This window comes from Ascaphus truei, chromosome 14, assembly GCF_040206685.1.
Source record: "Ascaphus truei isolate aAscTru1 chromosome 14, aAscTru1.hap1, whole genome shotgun sequence".
NCBI classification, from domain to species: Eukaryota; Metazoa; Chordata; class Amphibia; order Anura; family Ascaphidae; genus Ascaphus; species Ascaphus truei.
Window position 1 is genome coordinate 52,896,545 of NC_134496.1, and position 23,405 is coordinate 52,919,949.

General features: G+C 47.7%; 1 protein-coding gene across 3 annotated transcripts; it reads right to left on the reverse strand.

Moving 5' to 3' along the window:
* Positions 1 to 235: 235 nt before the first annotated feature.
* PCYT1A (phosphate cytidylyltransferase 1A, choline) lies at positions 236 to 19,166 on the reverse strand. 3 transcript variants are annotated; one of them, XM_075571008.1, is made up of 9 exons: positions 19,035 to 19,166; positions 13,277 to 13,421; positions 8,816 to 8,915; positions 8,260 to 8,376; positions 6,742 to 6,893; positions 5,977 to 6,055; positions 4,003 to 4,145; positions 2,845 to 3,033; positions 236 to 2,270 (listed from the first exon to the last, which is right to left on the reverse strand). In XM_075571008.1, the coding sequence occupies exons 2-9, from the start codon at positions 13,394 to 13,396 to the stop codon at positions 2,067 to 2,069; spliced, it is 1,104 nt and encodes a 367-aa protein (XP_075427123.1). In that variant the 5' UTR covers positions 13,397 to 13,421; positions 19,035 to 19,166; the 3' UTR covers positions 236 to 2,066. The 3 variants fall into 3 exon arrangements, with proteins under 3 accessions (XP_075427123.1, XP_075427124.1, XP_075427125.1); XM_075571009.1 differs by having other exon boundaries at positions 19,010 to 19,095; XM_075571010.1 differs by lacking the exon at positions 19,035 to 19,166 and adding an exon at positions 17,041 to 17,158.
* Between the last annotated feature and the right edge of the window lie 4,239 nt (positions 19,167 to 23,405).

Sequence of the window (23,405 nt, forward strand, 5' to 3'; positions counted from 1 at the left end):
GGTTCCAGATTTCCACAAAGCACCGTGCAGTTTATAGGTCTACCTCTCACCAACACCGTCTTACCTCCATGATAAGCCCCCTAATCACACAGCCTCCAACAGAACCTATGCAAAGGTATATGATCTTTAATGCATCGCTAGTGGTGAAGGTGTGTTAGAAACGGTGTTACCTTCACACGGTAACCGTACAACAAAAGCAGGCGGCTAATAAAAGATTTGGATGGGGATTCTTGGCTTCTTTTCGGAGTTACTTTTATGTTATAATGGAACACAGTATCACAGATCGCTCAGTGGTATAACGGAGCGTTTCATTCCGATCACACTCTTCAGGTTACAGATACAAAATTATACTTGGCCAAAGATTTCTAAAAAGAAATATAGAGACCAACAATACAGTAACTACCCCCCACCCACTACCTTCTCTAAACCAGTGACAAGCTGCAGCCGATACTGTAGGTGCTGGTGGATATTTGTGGATATTTGCTTCTCTGGCGCCCGTGCCGATGGCCCGCACTGGAAGGGCTTCCCTTGTATTGTTATGAGGCTTCTCCCCAGCTGCATTGCTTGAAACCAGGTCTCCTAAAGCTTGTGTCTTCTGGCTCAGTCAGATAAAAGCCACAACCGTCTAGCGATTTGAGATACCTGCCCACAGAATAACAGAGGAATACAAACACACAGTATACAGTACATGAGGCTTGGTTAAGACGGTTACTATATAACAATCACCAGGCGTTGGGTTACCCCAAAGCTAAATGTCACAGACGTTCTTTCACGGTCACTGTATTTAAACTTAATCTAGAACTCCGGCTTTGTTAGACACGGCCCATACATTGCTTTCTTCCCCAAACGCTGGATGTTTGGGATAGAAAAGGGGCACTCAACTCCAGTCCATCAGCTTTTCAGGATATCCCAGCTTCAGCACAGGTGGCTCAATCAGAGGTCAGTCGAAGACTGAGCCTCTGATTGAGACACCTGTGCTCACGCAGGGACTGATTGCACCACCTGTGCTGAAGCAGGGATATCCTGACCTGTTGGGGGGGCTTGAGGACTGAAGTTGAGCACCCTTGGGATAGAGCATATAGATACCAGAGGCAGCCATTGCTACGTTACCTTTGATAAAATAGTCTTTTATAAATCGTAGAGTCAGCATTCTCTCTGGGAAGAGAACAGTCCTTATTCATATATATTTCTACAGGAGCCGCACTTTGTAAGTTGTAACCACAAGGAGCCTAATACTGTTCTTGTGCATTTCTGGTGATGTCTCTGTTGCTGATTAACCCATTTAGTGCCAGAGAAGCCTGCAAAGCAAAAAAGGGGGTAAACACAGGATCCCATAGAGAGATTATAACAACAGGCACTTTTAATGAGAAATGGCTGGACTCCAACGGGTAATGCTTTAAAACAGAGGACACGGGTTCCACTGGTCACTACCCACATAGTCACGTTCTGTGGATGTTCATGCGACGTAACGCACTGTTGCTTCACCGACACTTCCAATCTTGTGACAAATTCTGACCCTCTCCCTCCCTCCCTCCGTCCCCCTGAGTCCGGGGACTCCTACGTTAGCAGGAGAATCCTCTCTTGTCCGATGAAGTGGGATCTCGCAGGCGAGGAGAGAACAAGCGCAGGGAGGTCGGGTAAAAGCTAAACACGACTGATGCAAGCATGGAGGCGCCAAGGACCCCGATGCGATAAAACTTCTGGCGTAAAACAGAAAACAACGACAAAGGAGACATTCTGGGCGAGAAGCTCATTAAAATAGGAACTAGATTCATTTAAAAAAAAAAATTCTAAAAAAATGCAGACGGTTATTTTTTTTTTGCAGGGAAAAAGAAGCAAAAAAGTGCTGTGTTTTTACCACTTACACTCTCTTCCCCGTCACCCCCCTGCTCCGGAGACCCGGCGTGTCACAATGTCTGGAGCTGACCGAGTGGTCTTTACCGTATTGAGTGGCGGCTCTCCTGGAGGTCAGGGGTCAGGCTCTCCTGGGAGTCAGGGGTCGGGGGATTAGCAGCTGGGGAAAGTTTTTTTTTTGTTTTTTTTCCATAAGTGAGAAAGGAGGCAGCTTAGTCCTCATCCTCGCTGATATCGTAAGCGCCGGCCGAGCGCCGAGAGTGCCTTTCGGGGGAGGCATGGGGAGAGGTCTTGCCAGAGAAGGGCCAGCGGAACGATGGGGAGGGGGACCGCTCACGAGCCGGGCTGCTGCTGGGACTTTGCTTTGGGCTGATGGCCTGAAGCATTCTCCCTTTGCCTTCTTTCAGTATGTGCTTCTGTAAAGAGGGGGGAAGGAATCAATGAAAACACATCCTTGACACATGGTAACCCAACACCTGAAGTTCTCAGCTACCACGTCATCATTATTAGATCCTTGTACATCCTGGATCCTGGGCCCACAGGCATACAACACACCAACACATTTTTTCACATTTTAGGTTCACAGATGGTACCTTAACCTCTTTGCTGTCAGACTAGGCTGCTACCCATTGAACAGTAACTGTATTCCATGCCTCTCTGGCAGCACAGGGGTTAAAACGTAGCACTGTCGTACGATGGGTGGAAAGTGACGCATTTCAGCTGTTGATTGAAACTAACAAGGCATTGGTAACATGCTTCAGAAGGTCGGGTACTCAAACCAGAAGTGCGGTTATTCCAAGTGGACCAAAAAGATTATCCCGTTCGCTGTCAGAGTTGCAAAGCTAAGGGGTTAAAAAGGGGTGTACATGTAGCAGCACTATAGTGTTAGGGGTATAGTGTTCCTGCCACCTGCTCGTTGGAACTATCCCAGCTCCTTGTCGTTCTGCAGCGAAGCGGACTGAACCCTCTGCAGGGCGGCGGCATCCTTACCAAGGCGCCCTCCGGGCCAAACATCTCCAGGAAGTTCCCGATGAACTCTCGCGATTTCTCCTCCCACTTCTGGATCAGATCGATGCTTTTCTCCTCCACCTTCTGCACAAACTCTTTGGACTTCTCCTCCACGTCCTTCACCTTCTTCTTCACCTTGTCAACGCGCTCCTGCAGGTTGTAGCGCTTCTCCTGGAACGGACGCAGGGGACAGAGGTCGGGCACAATTACATCGCACCTTGTAGAGCAGGAGTTGGCAACTACAATCCTCAAGGGCCACCGACAGGTCAGGTGTTCAGGATTTCCCTGCTTCAGCACAGGTGGCTCAATCAGTGGCTCAGTCAACGACTGCACCACCTGTGCTGAAGCAGGGATATCCTGAAAACCTGACCTGCTGGTGGCCCTTGAGGACTGGAGTTGGCCTCCCCTATTGCAGAGGGTGTGTAGCTGCAAATACATACACACACTGTATACACATATACACACTGTATACACACACACACGCACACTGTATACACATATATACACTGTATACACATACACACACTGTATACACATACACACACTGTATACACATACACACACTGTATACACATACACACACTGTATACACATACACACACTGTATACACATACACACACTGTATACACATATATACACTGTATACACATATACACACTTCCACCTGCTTGAAGAAGGGACTTAAGAGGTCCTGAAAACGGCAATTGTCTAGTAATACCAGTTAGCCATTACTATATATCATTACTTACAATACTTTTTCTATTTAACAGGCTGATGTAACAACCCCTACACACTGTATATCGTCGTTAGAGGTAAAACTCATTAACAACATTGAGTACTGAGGAAAAGGTGATTAAATGTTCTTTTTTACATTTCAAAATCATACTTAATGAGTTTTGGTAACTCTGAACTGTGACTAAATAGGCACTTCATGAGTTATTCAATATAAATATCAAGAAATTCAAAGTCAGGAAGAAGTGCATTTAGTGAGTTTTTGCCAATAATTCACTTACGGAGTTTTACATTTACAAAGACGATAATATATATATTCTGCTTCTCACTTTCTAAACCATTACACTAGTCTCTGTGTGTATACGGGCGCACTTTGGGGTAAAGGAGGGCATTGGTGTTGGCCTCACATTGATGAAGCTGACGTTGAGCTCCTTGGCAGTGTACCCTCGCTGTAGGTTGCGACGCGCGTACACATCATAATCTCGCACGATCCTGGTGATGATGTCAGAGGTGGAGATTCCTTCCGTCCTTTGGGTGGGTGCAAACATCCCTGTGGGGAAAAGCAGGTGTGAGGGGGATCAATGGCATTACTACCGGTTCATTACATATACATGTACACATACAGTGACTGCCTTCTCACATACACGTGTGTGTGTGTGTCGTCAGTGGGTGGAGCGAGCGGCACTACATCGCAGAAGACGGCAGAACCCTCGGAGTGGCGGTGCAACGCGACACCAGTATACTTTACATCGCTGACGTTGGAAGGCCCCAATAATCAGTAACGGTAACTCCCTCTGAATGAATAACAATACTTGGCTGTGGAATTCCCTGCGCTGCTCCTCCTAATCTTAGTGCCTGAGACACAGGGAGATAGAGACTGAGCCAAAGGTCCCAACCAGAGATTACACTGGAATTTAAACCCAAGTCACATACTTCAAAAGGCAGTGACATTACCACCAAGGCTGCCGACCGAATTGTCTGGGCCCAGGATTAGAGTTTCCACCGGGGCCCCCCCATCTCGGAAGCCATGCGAGCCCCCCCCTCCCCCATTTCACACCACCTTGCGAGCCCCCTTCTCGATTTTCCCCTCTCTCTGCATATATTTATCTCCCCCCACGTCTCACTCTTACCCTCCTCTCTTCTCACTTTCCCTCCATCAATTACCCCCCACACACTCAATCCTGCTCCCTCACTCATTTCCTGCTCCCCCCCTGACCACACACACACACACACACACACACACACACACACACACACTCTCTGCCCCGTACATACAAAACACACTTACCTTGGGGATGGTCTCAGGCCTCTGGTGTCCTGGTTCTCCCCAGCTGCTACAGGTCTCCTGCCAGGCTTCCCTCTCACTCTCCCACGCTGCTGCGGGACTCCCTCACTCTCCCGCGCTAGGCCTTTCTCTGATACAAGTGTGTGGCGGAAGCGTCAGAGGCGCACCGGCGTCAGAGAGGCCCGGCACGCACCGGTGTCAGAGAGAGGCCCGGCGCGCACCGGCGGCAGAGAGAGGACCGGCGCGCACCGGCGTCAGAGGCCCGGCGCGCACCGGCGGCAGAGAGAGGCCCGGTGCGAGAGTGTGAGGGAGGCCCGCAGCTGCGGAGAGCCAGAGCCCGGCGGCAAACAGACGACCGTCAGCCGGACAAAGAAGTTGGGCCCGACCTCTAACCGGGCCCAACTTTCAACACCGGCCAGCCATGTTAAGCAACTCTTAATGCCATATTTAATGAGTATTAATATACTGAGCATCCTTTGATTTCTATAGCAGGCTTTAGCCCACCTCACCAGCAGTGCAAGATCTTTGTAACTTTCCTGTTTGTGATCATTTGTAGCCAACATTCCCAGCAGTTTCAGCTGCAAACTGTAACAATAGATACTGTTACTTTAATAATATCAGGATACATTGAAGCTGTTGAGTTACACTGACTGAAGGATTTATTGAAACTGAAAGACGGCCATTAAGTGAACCACTGGGAAGCAGGAGCTTTGCTGATCGATGACGGGAGAACCAATCGATCGGCAGCTTAGGTAATTAGTTTTCACTAAAAGGTCAAATCAAAGGCGGGATATATCAAAACAAAAAATAGATATGTATTTTTAAGTGCTCTTTAAATGTGCAGTCCGACTTACTCTGCAATTTAGCGAGTAAGAAAGCGTCTGCCCGGCCATAAAGCTGCAACCGTCCAATCTGGTCTCACCGAGAATACCGAAAGCAGAAAACCTTACACCGGTGACCAGGCCACGCAGAGAAAAGGAAGCTGTGACCGTTACATGCTAACCCAGCTCCTGCGGTGTCCCATGTCCCAAGCGCAGGGGGAGGAGCCTGTCACTGGCAATGGACGTGCAGGATGTTTGGGGGAAATGGCGCTCACCTGCATCTTTTATGTGCTGATAGACGTCGTCGCTCTCTGCGGAGCAATACGGGATATCATCGTGGGCCACGAAATCAATCTGTGGAAGGGGATGAGAGACACGGGACAGGGTTACTGTTACAGTGTGTCATCAGTGAAAAAGGAGGAAGGGGCCCAAGGTCACGGCAAGGACAAACACTCTGACCCCCAGATTTAGTCTGCCCCTCTATAAATAGGGCAACAAAATGCCAATGATAAAAAAGGAAGCCACTTCCTTTCAATTCTGCGTCACAAAACCTGCCGCTGCCACTTGTCTTACGCCGACACAGAAGGGCAAGAGACCCCTATGGTTCATCACGTCTTCCCACCGTATAGTGACACCGTGACAGAAATAGGACATTCTATCCCTCGCACTATACCATGCCGAGAAAGGGAGTGATGGATCAGAATACCGCTCACCCCACAGCCACAGGGGACAAGGGGACTGTCGGGAGGATGCTGTGCATCACAAGTTGCTGTATAAAACGCACGGCCCCCGCAGTGAGCAACATTCACTACAATCAAAGAACAGATTTCACTCTTCAGTTTATTTTGCATTTCCTTTTGCCCCGAGGCCTGTGGTTCTCTCGCCTCAGATATATCAGATTTTTGAGGCAGCAAAACAATATCCTAATCACATGGTGGTTATTCCTAAAACCTGGAAGGGCTGGGAACCCCCGAGAGAAGGTATCAGATTCCTCGATAATGACTCAAGGAGACGACATTGGGACGCAGAGCCCCTCTCACCCTGTGCTCCTCCAGGAACTCCGGAGTGAGTGTCCACGGCGCGTTCCTCGCCACCTCGTCCACGTAACGGCAGTGCTGGACCGCGTCGTATCTCTCCGCCTCGTTCATCACTGTGAAGCCCTTCAGATTGTGCGTCAGCTCGTCGCTGCAGACTGGAGAGAGGTGTGAGGTGCTCAGTGACACGACCCTCACGTACACTGCTCATTGTGAAAGATTCTCTGTCACCCGGTGGGGTATCAAACTGCCTTAATTACCGCCATAACTACAGCAGTAATGGCGGGACTGAGGCTCCAGCTTGCACACCAGCTGTAAGATGTCCTCACTTGTCTCCTCTTCCCTTCCATGTGGATACCCTCGTGGTGCCATCCCAGAGGTGGGAGGAGGGCAGAGCACAGTGGCGAGATAAGCCGTGTAAACCTAAGTGTGGGCTCGTGGGGAAGGATCTGAAATAATGGGTGGGTGGGTGGTGGGTGGGTGGGTGGGGAAGGAGAGGGAAGCAGCCAAGAGAGATGATGAGTTTGGGTGGAGAAGTGAGGAAGAACAGGGAGACACTTCTAGGTTGAACTTGATGGACGCAAGTCTTTTTTCAACCTCATCTACTATGTAACTATGTAACTTCATTCAATAGGTTCACTGTCACTAATTTATTGTGTATTAGCAGAAAGGACCCTGCGATGCTCGGGAATTCTAAGAAACAAAAAAATACTGAGCTTTATAAATGGATAATAAATAAAAGTATAACTTGTGAGCACATTCACACGTCCCAGACACATACGCAGCCCGGCTTTTCACCAGTTTCTCTTCACATACAGTGCTTCCACTGCAGCGGGGGATTCTGGGTAATGACATGCAAATCCGCCCAAAGTGTCACCTTTAACTTTTACAACCGCTCCATAGAATAGAATGTAACAAAGACTGAACATGATGGACATTAACAAGCGAATCTGCTATATAACCAAATAAAAGCAAAGTGGCCGGATTCAGGTAAATGGACATTAAAGACGAGGATTAATGCCAAATGGCCGTGAGATTCATAGCAAAACTGTATTTATGTTCCGCTTTAATTTCAGCGTTTCATTACCATTTGTAAAATGGCCATAAGGAACGTAGAAAGAAAATAAGCTTGGATGGAGGTGTTACAGTGAGGCCGGGTCAGCGCCTGCACACCCAGCGTTTTCCCTGAAAGGGTCCAATGCAGCACAAACTAGGAACTGGTCTGTGCTGTGGTCAAAGAACCAGGGATCCAAACCCACACTTCCGATCACCTTCCAGGCTGTGCAAACACAAGCAGGGACTGGCCTGCAACGCTTATGAGTGGGACTTTTGTGCAGGGAACATGAGCTCAGCCCAGTCAGCACAAGCGCTGCAGTGTTCCTCCCTGTGTAATTACACATTCTGGGAACAAGTGGGCTGTGAACAGACCACAAGGGACTTGTAAACCACGGCTCCTCCAGGAGGGAGCGCAGCTCTGGAGCGTGCTGTGGGTGGAGGTTGGGGCAGCCTGTACAGTAATCTTACCTCCTACGATCAGGTATGTGTTGGGGAAGAGGCTCTTGGCTTGCATTAGAGCCCGTGCGTGCCCAGAGTGAAACAGGTCAAAAATTCCATCAGCATAAACTCTCACCGGCCGCTCCGCTAAACAGGAGGCAAAGAGAACCCAACAGAACACGCAAACGCATATTATTACCAGCGCCCGTCATGCTTGTCAGTGGTTTCAAAAACAACATTAAACCAATATTATAAATACAAGGCACGCAGGCATATTTAATGGTGTGTGTTCTGACTCAGCAGCAAAATGTTCAAATAAAAAGAAACGCAAATGTTCGTTTGGTAATGAATGTAAAGTAGCCTCAATTTTCAGACCAATCCCAAGGTCACCACAAAGCTCCCGGTGTGGGGCGCAAATGGTCAGTCTGGGCTTTCTAACACCCTTTTATCACTAGGAACACAAAGCTACACAATGATTGATGTGTTGAGTTGTTACAGGCCCGTGTGTATAGATGGTGTGTGTCAGAATTACAGGTGGTGCATAGCAGTGCGAGAAGGTCCAGGACCCCCTCCCCAGGTAACTCACGTGGGGTCCCCTGTTTCGCCTCCTCCATGGTCACCCTCTGGTACGGTTTACTGTAATCAATCTCAAGCTCATCGGAGAACGGGGCCGGCTCACTCGCGCCCTGCGGAGTTACGGAGAGAAGGAAGGTTTGCACGGGCTCCGGGAACATGTAATCGCCATTATCCATCTGAATGGCGATTCCACTGCATGCTTTTACATGATCAATAACGGCCATCACATTCTAGTAAACCGACACTATACAGCTAATGGGTCACATGGCAGGGTCACATGGCAGGGTCACATGGCAGGGTCACATGGCAGGAAGAGACCACGGACCGTTACTAGGCTAGTCCTACCATTACCGCACGGAACCTTCACGATAAAATAGGCCACGTCTTACTCGTACTATTCAATACATAGTTACATAGTTACATAGTAGAGGAGGTTGATAAAAGACGTACGTCCATCAAGTTCAACCTATGCTAAGTTTAGACGACAGATACTTTATCCTATATCCGTACTTACAGTATATTGATCCAGGGGAAGAAAAAACCCCAGTGACACATTATCTAATGATGTTTCATAAGGGGAAAACTAAATTCCTTCCTGACTCCAAGAATTGGGAATCAGATTACTCCCTGCATCAACATCCTTCCCACATTTACTTATTTGGTATATCCCTGCATACCTTTCCTTTCTAAAAAGAATTTTATTTTAGTTTATCTGCCATCATTAACGCAGAGGTGGGCAACTCCAGTCCTCAAGGGCCATCCAACAGGTCAGGTTTTACGGATATCCCTATTAAAGACTGAGCCACCTGTGCTGAAGCAGGGATAGCTTGAAAACCTGACCTGATGGTGGCCCATGAGGACTGGAGTTGGCCGCCCCTGCGTTAACGGAAGCACCTAGAAGAAGCAGTCAGTGTTACACATTGCACCCTGTCCCCTTCATCCCCAGCATGGTTTACTTTCATCTCTGCGGGCAACAGACACTTACAGTGTGGTCCCTCATGGAGAAGCCAACATGGCTGCCGGTCTCAACCAATAGGAGGACACAACCAATGTTCAGTGGCCATATTGTTTCCCCAGGAGGAAGCCCCAATGAGTACACCTGTAATTCTCTCGTTAAGCAGTGGTCCCTGGAGCTGGAAATAGCAGGGTCCAGCACCGAAAGGACCGACCCCTTCCAAAGATGTAAAAAACTAAATCTACCCGGTGGGATTGCTACTTTAAAGCTTTGATAAATGGATGTGCTGCACATACCTTGTGAATTACTGTCAATCTACTGCTAACACTCCAGTGTATGCCCTTACCCTCTCCCGCCTGGATTACTGTAACATTCTGCTAACAGGCCTCCCAGCCTCACAACTTTCTCCTTTGCAATTTATTCAAAATTCTGCTGCTAGAATCATTTCACTTTCTCCCAGAGCAGCCTCTGCTAATCTCCTCCTTAAATCCCTTTCCTGGCTTCCCATCAGGGTTCGGATCACCCACAAAGTTCTAACCTTCTGGTCTCCCCTCTCACTTGCTCCTCCCTACTGTACATATCTGGGTTTTTTTTGTAAATTCTTTATTTTCATTATTTTTACATCCAGTTGTTCCTCCAGATACAGCTTCACATGCAACATGTGTTTACTTAAATAAAAACACAAATAACTAAATACAATCTTGGGCTCTTTCCTGTGATGCTCCATGGTCTGCGAGTAGATCCCGTCTCTCACCTGGAACGGTTGACACAAGCGCCACTTGCAATAAGGTACATACATTTGGTGTGTTAATGTAAGGGGGGTGTGTGCCTGCCCAGGCAGTCTGGCCACATGTTCTGCAGGGGACATTTGTGTCTTGTGTCCAGTTTGGTCCTTTTCTCTTATAACTTTAGGCATATTGCGCATAACTTTATTATATCTACTTAGCGTATTACCCGTAACCTTCCTTTTTTTTACTTATATTTCTCGTGGTGTTGGTCCAGGTCCTTTATTTGACTGCTAGTTACACCAGTCCTGGCCTTTACCATGAACTTGTGCCCTGCTCCCGATCTGCTTTCTGCCGGTCTCCTGACCCCGTGCCTAGGCCCTCACTGCGGTCCCGGCAGCCATTCTGGAATTGCTCGGATCGATTTCAGTGAACCCCGGCGGCCGCTCCGAGGCCGCTATGTCCCGCACCCACCAACCGGAGGGGCCCCGCCAGACACCCCAGCCTGCCACAAGCTCCGGTTAACCGAAGGAGGAGCAGCGGCCTAATTTTTTACTGAACCCTTAATTTTACCTCATTAAAATGTGCCAATAAATCTATAGTTTGCTGATCCAGAGGAGTCCCGGTCCGTGTCACTGACGTAGGCAGCTGCACCGCCTTCTTCTCTCCAATGGTTCTTTGCCAGCACCTCGGTAGGAGCACGCCGACAGCGCCAGGAACCCACGCACCAACAGTGAGTCATGCATCGATTTGTTCCGGTTTCTTCTTGCAAAGTGTTCCTCAGTGAAGAGGTTACAGAGGGGCCGGATACCACTGTGTTATAGAGGGGCCGGATACCACTGTGTTATAGAGGGGCCGGATACCACTGTGTTATAGAGGGGCCGGATACCACTGTGTTATAGAGGGGCCGGATACCACTGTGTTATACAGTGTGGCTACGTGGGATTTCATTTACATTGCGATGTATATACGTCCCAACATTGCATTTGTGCCTCATCTAGTCCGAGTAGCGTCGCTGAGGGAAGTGGGGTCCCCATTTCTCCAGAGGTTACCCAGGTATACTGTGGCGTAGTTTACCTGTTCTGCCATTTCTCCTCCGTCTTCCCTCTCAGGGGAGTCTCGTGGAGAGCAATACGGTGCCGGCGATCTGCTCGCTCAGACACAGCGCGGATCCGTTTCCGTCCATCGGAAGAAGTGGGCAAGCTCTGTCCTGCCTTTTCTTTTAGTAACGGGCATCCTAGGTGGTATAGGGCTGCTCCGTTATGTCTGGGGGTCGCTGTGGATTAGGTGCTAACTTTGAGGGTGTTATCCCCCTGCTCACACAGATCTCAGCTCCTAGGCGGGGATAGTCTGCTGCTGGCCATGCCACCCCCTACATATCTACTCGTAACTGTCTCCTCTCCACCCTTTCACTCTCTCTCGCATTAAACCTTTCCCCTCACTGCCCCTTACCTGTGGGACTCCCTCACACTCAGTACACGCCAAGCACCGTCTCCCCATATTTAATTCAAACATAAGTCACCTCTTAAATGACGCATCCCAACAGCCCGGACTCACGGCTTCTGTCCCACACCCACAGTCGCTCCTACTGTTCATTGTGGCCAAGCACTGCCATCTCCTGCACTTATTCCCTCTCCTGCTGTCTCTGTAAGGCTGCGCTAATAGAGCAGGCGACAGCGACGCAACGTCGCATCAAAACAAATGCATGGACGCCATCGCGTGTGCGCTTATAGTAAGCGCGACGTGATGGCTTGGTCGCGATCGCCGGAAGTAATTTCAATTTGATTTTTACAGCGACCGCAGCGTGACGTCACCGTCACTATAAGCGCGGCCTAACTCTCCCAACATACCACTTAGATTGAAAGCTCTCTGGGGCAGGGATTTCCTGTCCTATTGTCTGACTTTTTTGCGCTTATTGCATTTTAATTCCCTGTACATTCTTTTTGTAAAGCACTGAGTACGCTATATAAATAAAGATATAAAAAAAATATATATATAAAAAGACGAAAAAGACATTGACCAAATTGAGGAAGAGAGGAACACTCTCGAAAGCTTGTCCTATGACAAATTGTTAGTCCAAATAAAAAACGTATCACCTAATACTGAAGAACTCATTTATTCTGCACTAAATAAAGATATACATACATACATACATACATACATACATACATACATACATACATACATACATACATACATACATACATACATACATACATACATACATACACAGTCCAGTGCTGCCACCATGTGGACAATGTGTAGAATGTATACTCTGCTCCCTTTACCACTTACTATTGTTACATAGTAATGCAGGCGGTCCTCGCTATCCGTCGTTTCGTTTACCGACGCACAGATTATCCGACGGATCACAATTTGAATTATCCGCCGCTGCTCATTAACATGGGATGCGCAATCCGGCGGAAAGGAATCCGCCAGATGAGCGAGGACCGCCTGAACTTAGTTTTATTTCATATTTTTACATCAATATTTTTACCAAGACATGTTAAGCTTATGAATGCAAACCCTTCCAGCGGGTTCCTACCCTACCAATTGTATACACGCATTAAATAATCTATCATATGCAAGAGCCCGCAGGGGTTACCCAGACAGTGAGCTTTGTGATCAGGAGGAAAGAGGACAAGTAACGTGATTTGTAGAGAGTTTGTTTTTTGCACTGAATGGGCAGGATGAAACATTCAACCTGTTCAGTGTCAGAGGGGGACTGCAAGGATCTCATTCTGTCCCCTGGATATTAAGCGGGCACCATTAAGGCTCCCTTATTACTGACCAGCGTGTGGCGAGGGACCTTTATGGGCACAGTGTCTTCTTCCTCTGTTGTCCCGTTGGGTCCAGCGTCATCTTTTCTTCTCTTCCGGGAGTTGAGTTTGGTCGGATTTTGGGCCTCCATCGGTGCGATGTGACGGGGGAGAATCCTAGGAGGGGATACAAAAAAAATTATACATCTAAAATATATACTGTATATAATAATAACAATTACACACACACACAACTTTATTATAGTGCCATAAATAGTTGAACTTGGTGCCTTTTTTCCCATTAGGTTTTGCCCATGTCAGAGAAGAAAACAGGCCGGCCGTGCCACAAAAAGCCAATCCCTTCCCAAACACCTGGGCATTTAAAAATAGCAGGCTGGAAAGGGCACAGATTCCAGCCGCCCCTTCGCTGGCATGTGCCCAGAGCGCCAGCCTGCAAGGTGTTACACGGAATTGATTTCAGATCATGTGACCTTGGACAGTGGCAAGAAGCTAACAGGAGAACAGCATGTGACCTATGGAGGGGGGGGGGGGGGTGAGAGTCCTGCAGGAGAGCACGGCCAGGAATCTGAGCTGGCTTTCACACGCCAGGAACATATCTGTGATACAACAAAATGACTTTTGTTTGTAAATGCTACAATAATAATAATGAGTGTTGTTGGGTGGGATTAATGAGGGATTGTGAGATCACAAAGGACGAGGGAGGACAGGGGACGCTGGAACCAGGGCCCCAGACAATCACTGTGAGGGTCTCGTTTACAGAGTGATCTAGTCAAGATATGTCTTGGGAGTTGCGGGGATGAAGTAATTAAATACGTACGAGGAAGTGATTTTACGGAAAACAAAGTGTGTTGTAATAACAGCACCACTGCTTTTTCAAATGGTGACAGTTACAGGAAATATGGTGTTAACTAGAAATAGACTCTCCCCTCGAAATAGGGACGATGAGGGTAGAAAGCACGTAAACATGTTTACATGTAATAGTGGCTGAAGGTTAAGTATTGTGTTGCGCCTGCGTGAGTACGTCACGTGAGCAGTGGCAGGGTGGGATATAAACTTTGGCTTCTGTATTTGAGAAGTGGAGCAGTGGCTGGAATTCGTAGCCCAGCTACAGAAGAAGCAATCAGTAAGAGATACGTGAAAAAAGCAGCTCCGCTTGTGTGAAACGCAGAGTGAGAGACACGTTCAGACTGACACCGGGTGTGCAGCTGACCTGGATATGGTTTCATTGCGGAGTGAGGAGCCTCATTACACAGCAGAGCTGTTCCTCCCTGTTATAATCGGTAATGAAAGTCCCTAACCTGAGGCAATGGAAATCTCTGCATCTCCCGGCTCTAAGTTTTGAGGCCCGTGTACCTTTTAAAATGTTTATCTCACTCGTTTTACATCAGGGGCTTCCAACGTTTTTTTTTTTATTTTTTTTTTTTTTTTTAGAGAGGAGGAGAATTTTCTAAGTAATACGGGATTTGATAGGAAGCCAGGAGAGGGATTTCAGCAGGATGCTTAGACGGATTTAGGAGAGAGTAAAGTGATTCTAGCAGCAGCGTTTAAGAAAGGTTGTAGGGGAGACAAGAAGGCTGGACAGTAGAAGGTTACAATAGTCAAGATGGGACAGAATGAGGGCCTGCGTTAGAGTTTTAGCAGTAGAGCGACAGAGGAAAGGGCGAGTCTTTGTCATGTTATGGAGGTAAAAAAACGGTGTGTGCTACATTGTGAGTGTGAGAGAGGAGTCGAGTGTGACCCCTAGGCAGCGTGCTTGTGATACTGGGTGTATGATAGTGCTGCCAACAGTAATGTAATGTAGAAGGGGGGGGGGGGGGGTAGTATGGCCAAGTTTGAGAGGAAGCATGAGGAGCTCCGTCTTTGATATGTTCAGTTTAAGTCGGCGTAGGGCCATCCAGGTGATATAGGAGAGAGACATTCAAAAACTTTAGTCTGTACAGCAGGTGTAAGGTCTGGGTTGAAAAGTAAATTTGTGTGTCCTCAGCATAGCGGTGATATTTGAACCCAAGAGATGTGATTAGGTCACCTAGAGAGAGTGTGTAAAGAGAAAAGAGGTTCCAGGACAGAACCCTGGGGTACCCCCACAGAGATATCGACAGAGGAGTATGGAGAATGTGAAGGAGAAGAAGGTGGTCCACAGTATCAAATGCTGCAGAGAGGTCGAGTAATATGAGCAGTGTGTAATGACCTTTGTCTTTGGCAGCATGGAAGTCAGTCATAATTTTAGCGAGGGCTGTTTCAGTGGAGTGAGCAGTGCGGAAGCCAGATTGTAGAGGATCTAGGAGAGAATAGGAGGTGACAAAATGGAGCAAGCAAGAGAATAGAAGTTGTTTAGAGGTAAAGGGCAGGAGGGAGATCGGACGATAGTTGGAGAGACAGGTAGGGTCAAGCTTACGATTTTTTAGTAAGGGTATAACTGTTTCGTGCTTGAAGGAAGAGGGAAAGGTACCAGAATAGAGGGAGGAGTTGAAAATGTATGAGCGTAGGGATTTGAGTAGGAGCGAGAGGTTTCAGAATATGGTCAAGAGGGCAGGTGGTAGAGGGAGTAGAGGAGATCAGCAGTGACACGTTCTCCTAAATGTCTCTAAATTGTTATATTTCTGTACATATAACAATGTTTACTGATATATGTATTTAGAACACTGCATATCCAATAGTGTGTATGTATACGCACACACACCCTGTATATTAACACAAGAATCCAAAACGGTTGTTTAAAAACAAACATAAAAAAATGATACGGCAAATGGAACAAAATAGAACTTTTACTTAAATATCACAATTACTGTAAAACTAGACATGAGCAGTTACTACTTTAAAGTGCGTCTTACAGCTCTGCTAATTTCAGTACAATTTCTGTTTAGTGATTTGTTCTGCATCATAGACAAAAACAAAGACGGAATTTTGTGCCAACTTGCTTATTCATGGGCCTCACCCTCAGAAATTATTCTCTGCCAACTGTGCGTATACAGGAAACTCCTTTCCTTACAGTACGGAGCTGCAGATTGTCGGGTTTTAGCTGCAGGAGAGCAATCTAAAAAATATACTTTTTTTTCATGCAATCCTATTAAACTCTGAGTAACTCCCAGTCATAATGTCATATTATAAATATAAAAATGCATTGTGCTTATTTAGAAAAGTTTGGCGTGTCAGGTCTGTGGGAGCGCATGGCTCGTTGCGTTTGGACACATGTATATCTCCTTCTGTATTACACGGATGCCTCTTTGTTGCACTGAATTATCTAGGTGGAGCAGCTCAGACATAAGGCACAGTAAAGACACCTGCCACGTCATATGCACTCCTCGTGTCTCACTCATCACTAAAGCAGTGACACACAACCTCATTTACGGAGTCAGGTGAAGCCCTTCCCAGCTTTCAGTGTGGGTCATACTCAGGTTTAAGCCCCTTTCTATAAGGGGACCTACATTACATTCAAATCCTCTCTGTTAATGAAGTTAAAACATGCATTCCTACTCAGCTGATGGAAACATATTTTTTTCATGTACATACGGCTGGTTTCTTTTGTCCCATGCATGTTCCACTGCCAAAGAGTCCTTCCAAAATAGTCATATGAAGAAACATTACTATTTATTTTATTTATAGGCACTATTAAATATAGCTGCCAATGTGAACTTTTTAAAACCGGCTTTAAAATGCAGACAAAATCATTGCTGCAACTTTGCAACTGCTGGAGCATACTAAGTTCTATTTAACATGAAAGCAGAATGTGCAGAGCTAGGCTTTTGTTCAATCATACTGTTGGATAAGGTGTTACCTGCAAGTGCTTTCAGTGCATCAGAACCCCAATGTATGTTATGTGGGATTTCGGCAATGCGTTGCAGGCCCATCCAATTAACCCTGCAGGCCTGCTTGTTCCTGTCAGACAGGCTACCAGTTACAGCCCTCAGCTTTCAGTCTATATTTAACCACATCCAATAATCCAGGTTACTAGGCTACATAACTCTGTGGTGTGACACAGCTATCGGGAGTTTGGTGACTCAGCCATATGTTCTTAAAGCTGCCTCTAAATTAACCTCCTCTGCGCTTTTATCACATTCAAGAATAGTCCAAAATACAGCAGCCAAATTATTTCTCTCAGGATAAAATATGAATACGGAGGCAGGTACGGACCTGCACAGAGCTCCTGTGAATCACTAGCTATGAAGGCCAGGCCTATATGTCTTGTGGATAAATGACACTACCTGAACTTTGGCCTGTGCAGATCCACTGCAACAGTGTAGGCTGATGTTCAAAGGCCAAAATGAGAGACAGAAGTATATGACAGGCGACAAAGCTACTATGACCTCTACCCAGAGTGCAGTTTGTACCACACATTGTACATTTTACAGATACAGTACTATAAATCCACCATGGTGATTTTTTACCTAATTTTAGTATAACATCCCACTTCAGAGGCTAGCGCTTTAAGAAAGGAGGGCTAGTGGCTCTGCGCTGACAGGTCTAGACTGCACATTATGGTTGCTCAGTAGAGCAACCATAATATTTGCACCACTACGATCTAACCCGTTACTACGTTGTGTTGATGTAATTTGTGTGTCACTGTATTTCATCCCCACTGCACTGATATATTGGCACCTAATATAGAATAAAGGACAGAAGGATGCAGAGCAGAGAAGCTGCATTTGTTATCATGCTGATCCAGCTCTGCCACTTACCCCCTATTATAACAAGATTAATAATAATAATAATAATAATACCGTTACAGCTTTATCTCACATAGACAGGTAAAAGTACAACTGCTTGAGATATATATTATATATATATATAATACACACACCTAATAGAGATCTATATATCATTCATATATCATATACACATACTAATGTATATCTACAGTTGTTGATCACTACAGTGAATACATATATTATTTTATAAATACTCTCACACTCCCTCTCTTACAAGTTAAACATATAGCTGTACAGCAGAGTCCTGTGCCACTCACTCACCTCTCCCTCCTCACACTCACCTTCCCCCTCTTACTCACCTCTCCCCCTCTCCTCACACTCACCTTCCCCCTCTCCTCTCACTCACCTCTCCCCCTCTCCTCACACTCACCTCACCCCTCTCCTCACACACCTCCCCGCTCCCCTCACACTCACCTCTCCCCTCAGCCCCTCACACTCACCTTCACCCTCTCACTCCTCAGCCCCTCACACTGACCTTCCCCCTCTCCTCACACCCACCTTCCCCCTTTCCTCACGCTCACCTTCCCCCTCTCCTCACGCTCACCTTCCCCCTCTCCTCACGCTCACATTCCCCCTCTCCTCACACTCACATTCCCCCTCTCCTCACACTCACCTTCCCCCTCTCCTCACACTCACCTTCCCCCTCTCCTCACACTCACCTTCCCCCTCACCTCCCCCTCTCCTCACACTCACCTTCCCCCTCTCCTCACACTCACCCCCCCTCTCCTAACACTCACCCCCCCTCCTAACACTCACCCCCCTCTCCTAACACTCACCCCCCCTCTCCTAACACTCACCCCCCCTCTCCTAACACTCACCCCCCCTCTCCTAACACTCACCCCCCCTCTCCTAACACTCACCCCCCTCTCCTAACACTCACCCCCCTCTCCTAACACTCACCCCCCTCTCCTAACACTCACCTCCCCCCTCTTACTCACCTCTCCCTCCTCAGCCCCTCACACTCTCCTTCCCCATCAGCCCCTCACCTCCCCCCTCTTACCTCTCCGGTCCACTCACACCCCCTCTCCTCACACTCACCTCTCCCCACTCTCCTCACACTCACCTCCCGGTGTCTCGGTGTCTGACAGCACCACCCGGAAGTACAGCTCATGACCAGCACAGTGATAGGTCCAAGCTCAGCGGCCCGCTGGGAAACCAGAGCTGCGAGCACAAGAGTTCCGCCTGCAGTGACTGAGCGAGGCAGAGCTGCGCACCCCCACCTATCTCATATCCCCCCCATCATATCCCCCCACCTATCCGCACCCACCTATCTCATATCCCCCCCATCATATCCCCCCACCTATCCGCACCCACCTATCTCTTATCCCCCCACCTATCCGCACCCACCTATCTCATATCCCCCCCACCTATCCGCACTCACCTATCTCTTATCCCCCATCATATCCCCCCACCTATCTCTTATCCCCCACCTATCCGCACCCACCTATCTCTTATCCCCCATCATACCCCCCCACCTATCTCTTATCCCCATCATACCCCCCCACCTATCTCCTATCCCCCATCATATCCCCCCACCTATCTCTTATCCCCCATCATATCCCCCACCTATCTCTTATCCCCCATCATACCCCCCCACCTATCTCTTATCCCCCCATCATACCCCCCCACTTATCTCTTATCCCCCACCTATCCGCACCCACCTATCTCATATCCCCCCATCATATCCCCCCACCTTTCCGCACCCACCTATCTCATATCCCCCCATCATATCCCCCCACCTATCCGCACCCACCTATCTCATATCCCCCCATCATATCCCCCCACCTATCCGCACCCACCTATCTCATATCCCCCCCCATCATATCCCCCCACCTATCCGCACCCACCTATCTCATATCCCCCCACCTATCCGCACCCACCTATCTCATATCCCCCCCATCATATCCCCCCACCTATCTCATATCCCCCCATCATATCCCCCCACCTATCTCATATCCCCCCCACCTATCCGCACCCACCTATCTCTTATCCCCCATCATATCCCCCCACCTATCTCTTATCCCCCGATCATATTCCCCCACCTATCTCTTATCCCCCCATTATACCCCCCCAACTATCTCTTATCCCCCAATCATATCCCCCCACCTATCTCTTATCCCCCATCATATCCCCCCACCTATCTCTTATCCCCCATCATATCCCCCCACCTATCTCAAATCCCCCCATCATATCCCCCCACCTATCTCTTATCCCCCATCATATCCCCTCATCTATCTCTTATCCCCCACATCATATCCCTCCCTATCTCTTATCCCCCCATCATATCCCCTCACCTATCTCTTATCCCCCCATCATATCCCCCCACCTATCTCTTATCCCCCATCATATCCCCCCCACCTATCTCTTATCCCCCCCATCATATCCCCCACCTAGCTCTTATCCCCCCACCTATCTCTTATCCCCCCATCTATCTCTTATCCCCCCCATCATATCCCCCACCTATCTCTTATCCCCCCATCATATCCCTCACCTATCTCTTATCCCCCCATCATATCCCTCACCTATCTCTTATCCCCCCATCATATCCCTCACCTATCTCTTATCCCCCCATCATATCCCCCCACCTATCTCTTATCACCCACCTATCTCATATCCCCCACCTATCTCTTATCCCCCCACCAATCTCTTATCCCCCCCACCTATCTCTTATCCCCCCTTCATATCCCCCACCTATCTCTTATCCCCCCATCATATCCCCCCACCTATCTCTTATCCCCCCCATCATATCCCCCCACCTATCTCTTATCCCCCCATCATATCCCCCACCTATCTCTTATCCCCCCCATCATATCCCCTCACCTATCTCTTATCCCCCCATCATATCCCCTCACCTATTTCTTATCCCCCCCATCATATCCCCCCCACCTATCTTATCCCCCCATCATATCCCCCCCACCTATCTCTTATCCCCCCCCATCATATCCCCCCACCTATTTCTTATCCCCCCATCATATCCCCCCACCTATCTCTTATCCCCCCCACCTATCTCTTATCCCCCTATCATATCCCCCCACCTATCTCTTATCCCCCCACCTATCTCTTATCCCCCCCATCATATCCCCCCACCTATCTCTTATCCCCCCATCATATCCCCCACCTATCTCTTATCCCCCCCATCATATCCCCTCACCTATCTCATATCCCCCCATCATATCCCTGTCACGGGAGACCAGGTTTCGTAACACCTTTTTACTACCGGATCATTGATTGGGCAAAACAAGATAGTAAAATAAATGATAATTTATTTCTCGTAGAAGACAGATCTTGTGTTAGCCCAGGATGTGGGTACTGAAGCAGAACTGCAGGACCCCTCCTGTTCTGACACCTTGGCATCCCTGAGGCTTTCAATTACGGTTGCCATCTGGGCTGGCCGGAATCCATGACTTAGAAAATCCCTCAGTTCAAATACAGGTTACCAATATATACCACATTAAACTTTTACCATTGAATTATATTGTGTCCTGTTTCTGTGTGCTAAAAGTTATGAGCTCCTATTCTGGTGTCAGGGATGGAGTGAGAGTATATTCCCTACAATCACGAGCCTCATTCTTGGCACACATTAGAAAATACTTTTAAAACTTTTAGACACTGCAAAACCTGCTCAGCGTTATAACCTAGCTGGAGCAGCCCCTGAACCCCTACACTAGGTTCAGGGTGCCTGGGCATGTATCTGGGTATCTCTAGTATAGTGGGGAACCCCTGCAGCACTAGGGATTCCGTGAATAGCTGCAGATATAGTTTAACCCCTTCATACCCATTTACCTTGTCTGGATGATGGTGCATCAGGGATCCTGGCGGTGAGCCGTAATAACGCTTCCAGAGTCAGAGTTTCGCGGAGTAATGTGCTTGGTTGTATCCGAGAATCTCACTCAATCCCCGGATACAACTTTTGGGGTATCCCATAACTTTGGAACCCCGATACATAGCCACATTCTGTAAAGACTTTCTCTGACAAATCCACCCTGAAACTTACAGCCTAGAAATCTCCTGATCCCAGCACCCCAGTAAAGGCAAAAATCACATAAATCTTTATTGTAGCAGTAATACATTTTTGACACCTGGGTCCCAGAGCTGACACTCTAAGACCCTAACACACGGATCAGGGTTAACCAAGTGGGCTTGACCTTTATTGATGAGCCTGATTAACCCCTTCAACATCACAATCCCCCCCCCATCATATCCCCCACCAATCTCTTATCCCCCCCCCAATCCACCCCCACCTATCTCATATCCCCCCATCAATCCGCCCCCACCTATCTCATATCCCAGGTGTTGGGTCTGAGGAAAGTACCTCGAGTCCTGAAACGTTACCCGTGTATTAGCTCTGATGATTTAAATACAGTTTGAAGTTTCTTTAACTCTGCATTAGCCTTGTGTGTGCTTCGTCTACTTTGCATTGTATAAATGTGAGCGATAACACATCAGAAAGGCGCAAACATGGCGCATATTCCCAAACTCACGCAAACCGTGTCAAATTTTGCATTGTAATTTGACTAAAGGGTTTCCCATCACTTCTTAGATCAGATTTCGCGTGTGTGCGCCAGGAGCTTTTTCATTGCATGCAAATGAACATAAGAGTAGGGTTGAAAATGTAGTGGTCTTCCACAGGACTTACAATGAAGAGGCATTCAGTAAATGATCTGTATCACACTAGTCGGGAGCTGCACTTAGCAGAAATGGGTCTCCGTTGTCCTTAGAATAAATTACCACAATGACTTCAAATAAGCGAGTCAGGATCTTTAAATACCAATATTAAAATTATGAGTTTAGATGCTCAAAAACAGCCATCTGGAAGAACCATTGGACCCCATCAAGGGAGGCAGTAGAGTCGAGTACATCAATGGATAATTTCCTCCCCCCCCCCCCCAAAAAAAATCAGAAATAAGATTGTATAACCTTATGCGAGAGTCTCTTGGGGATACTAAATAGCAGGATTGTGTTTGGCTTAAATGTGCTGTTTAATGTTAATGATGTCGTACCATAATAACTAACTATTGTTATATACCTGATGGCAACCCCCCTTTTTTTTGTACCCCAACCCGCTCAAAAACAAAAAATAGTGGGTTTAGAAACATTGGAATTTGCACATTTTGAAATGAGTAAAATCTTATCTCCATTCGGTTAGTTCTGCGATTCGCGAACCTTTTGGTGTTTGAGGTCTCTCCTAAGGTTTGACAAAAAATATTTTAATGGCGGATACCAGGCGGTATGGTAGGTTACTGAGCCCATTGGAGGACTGCGAGCTTAACTAAGGCTGAGTCCATGGTGACTCAGCCCGTGCGGAGGCGCGCTGAGGCTGAGGGAAAGCGGGTGCTTTCCCTGGCCTTGGTTAGTGCGCCGTCCGGGGGCGTGTCGGGGGGGGCGGGCCAGTGACGTCACGGAGCTGGTTCGCCCTCATTGGGCGAACCGCTCA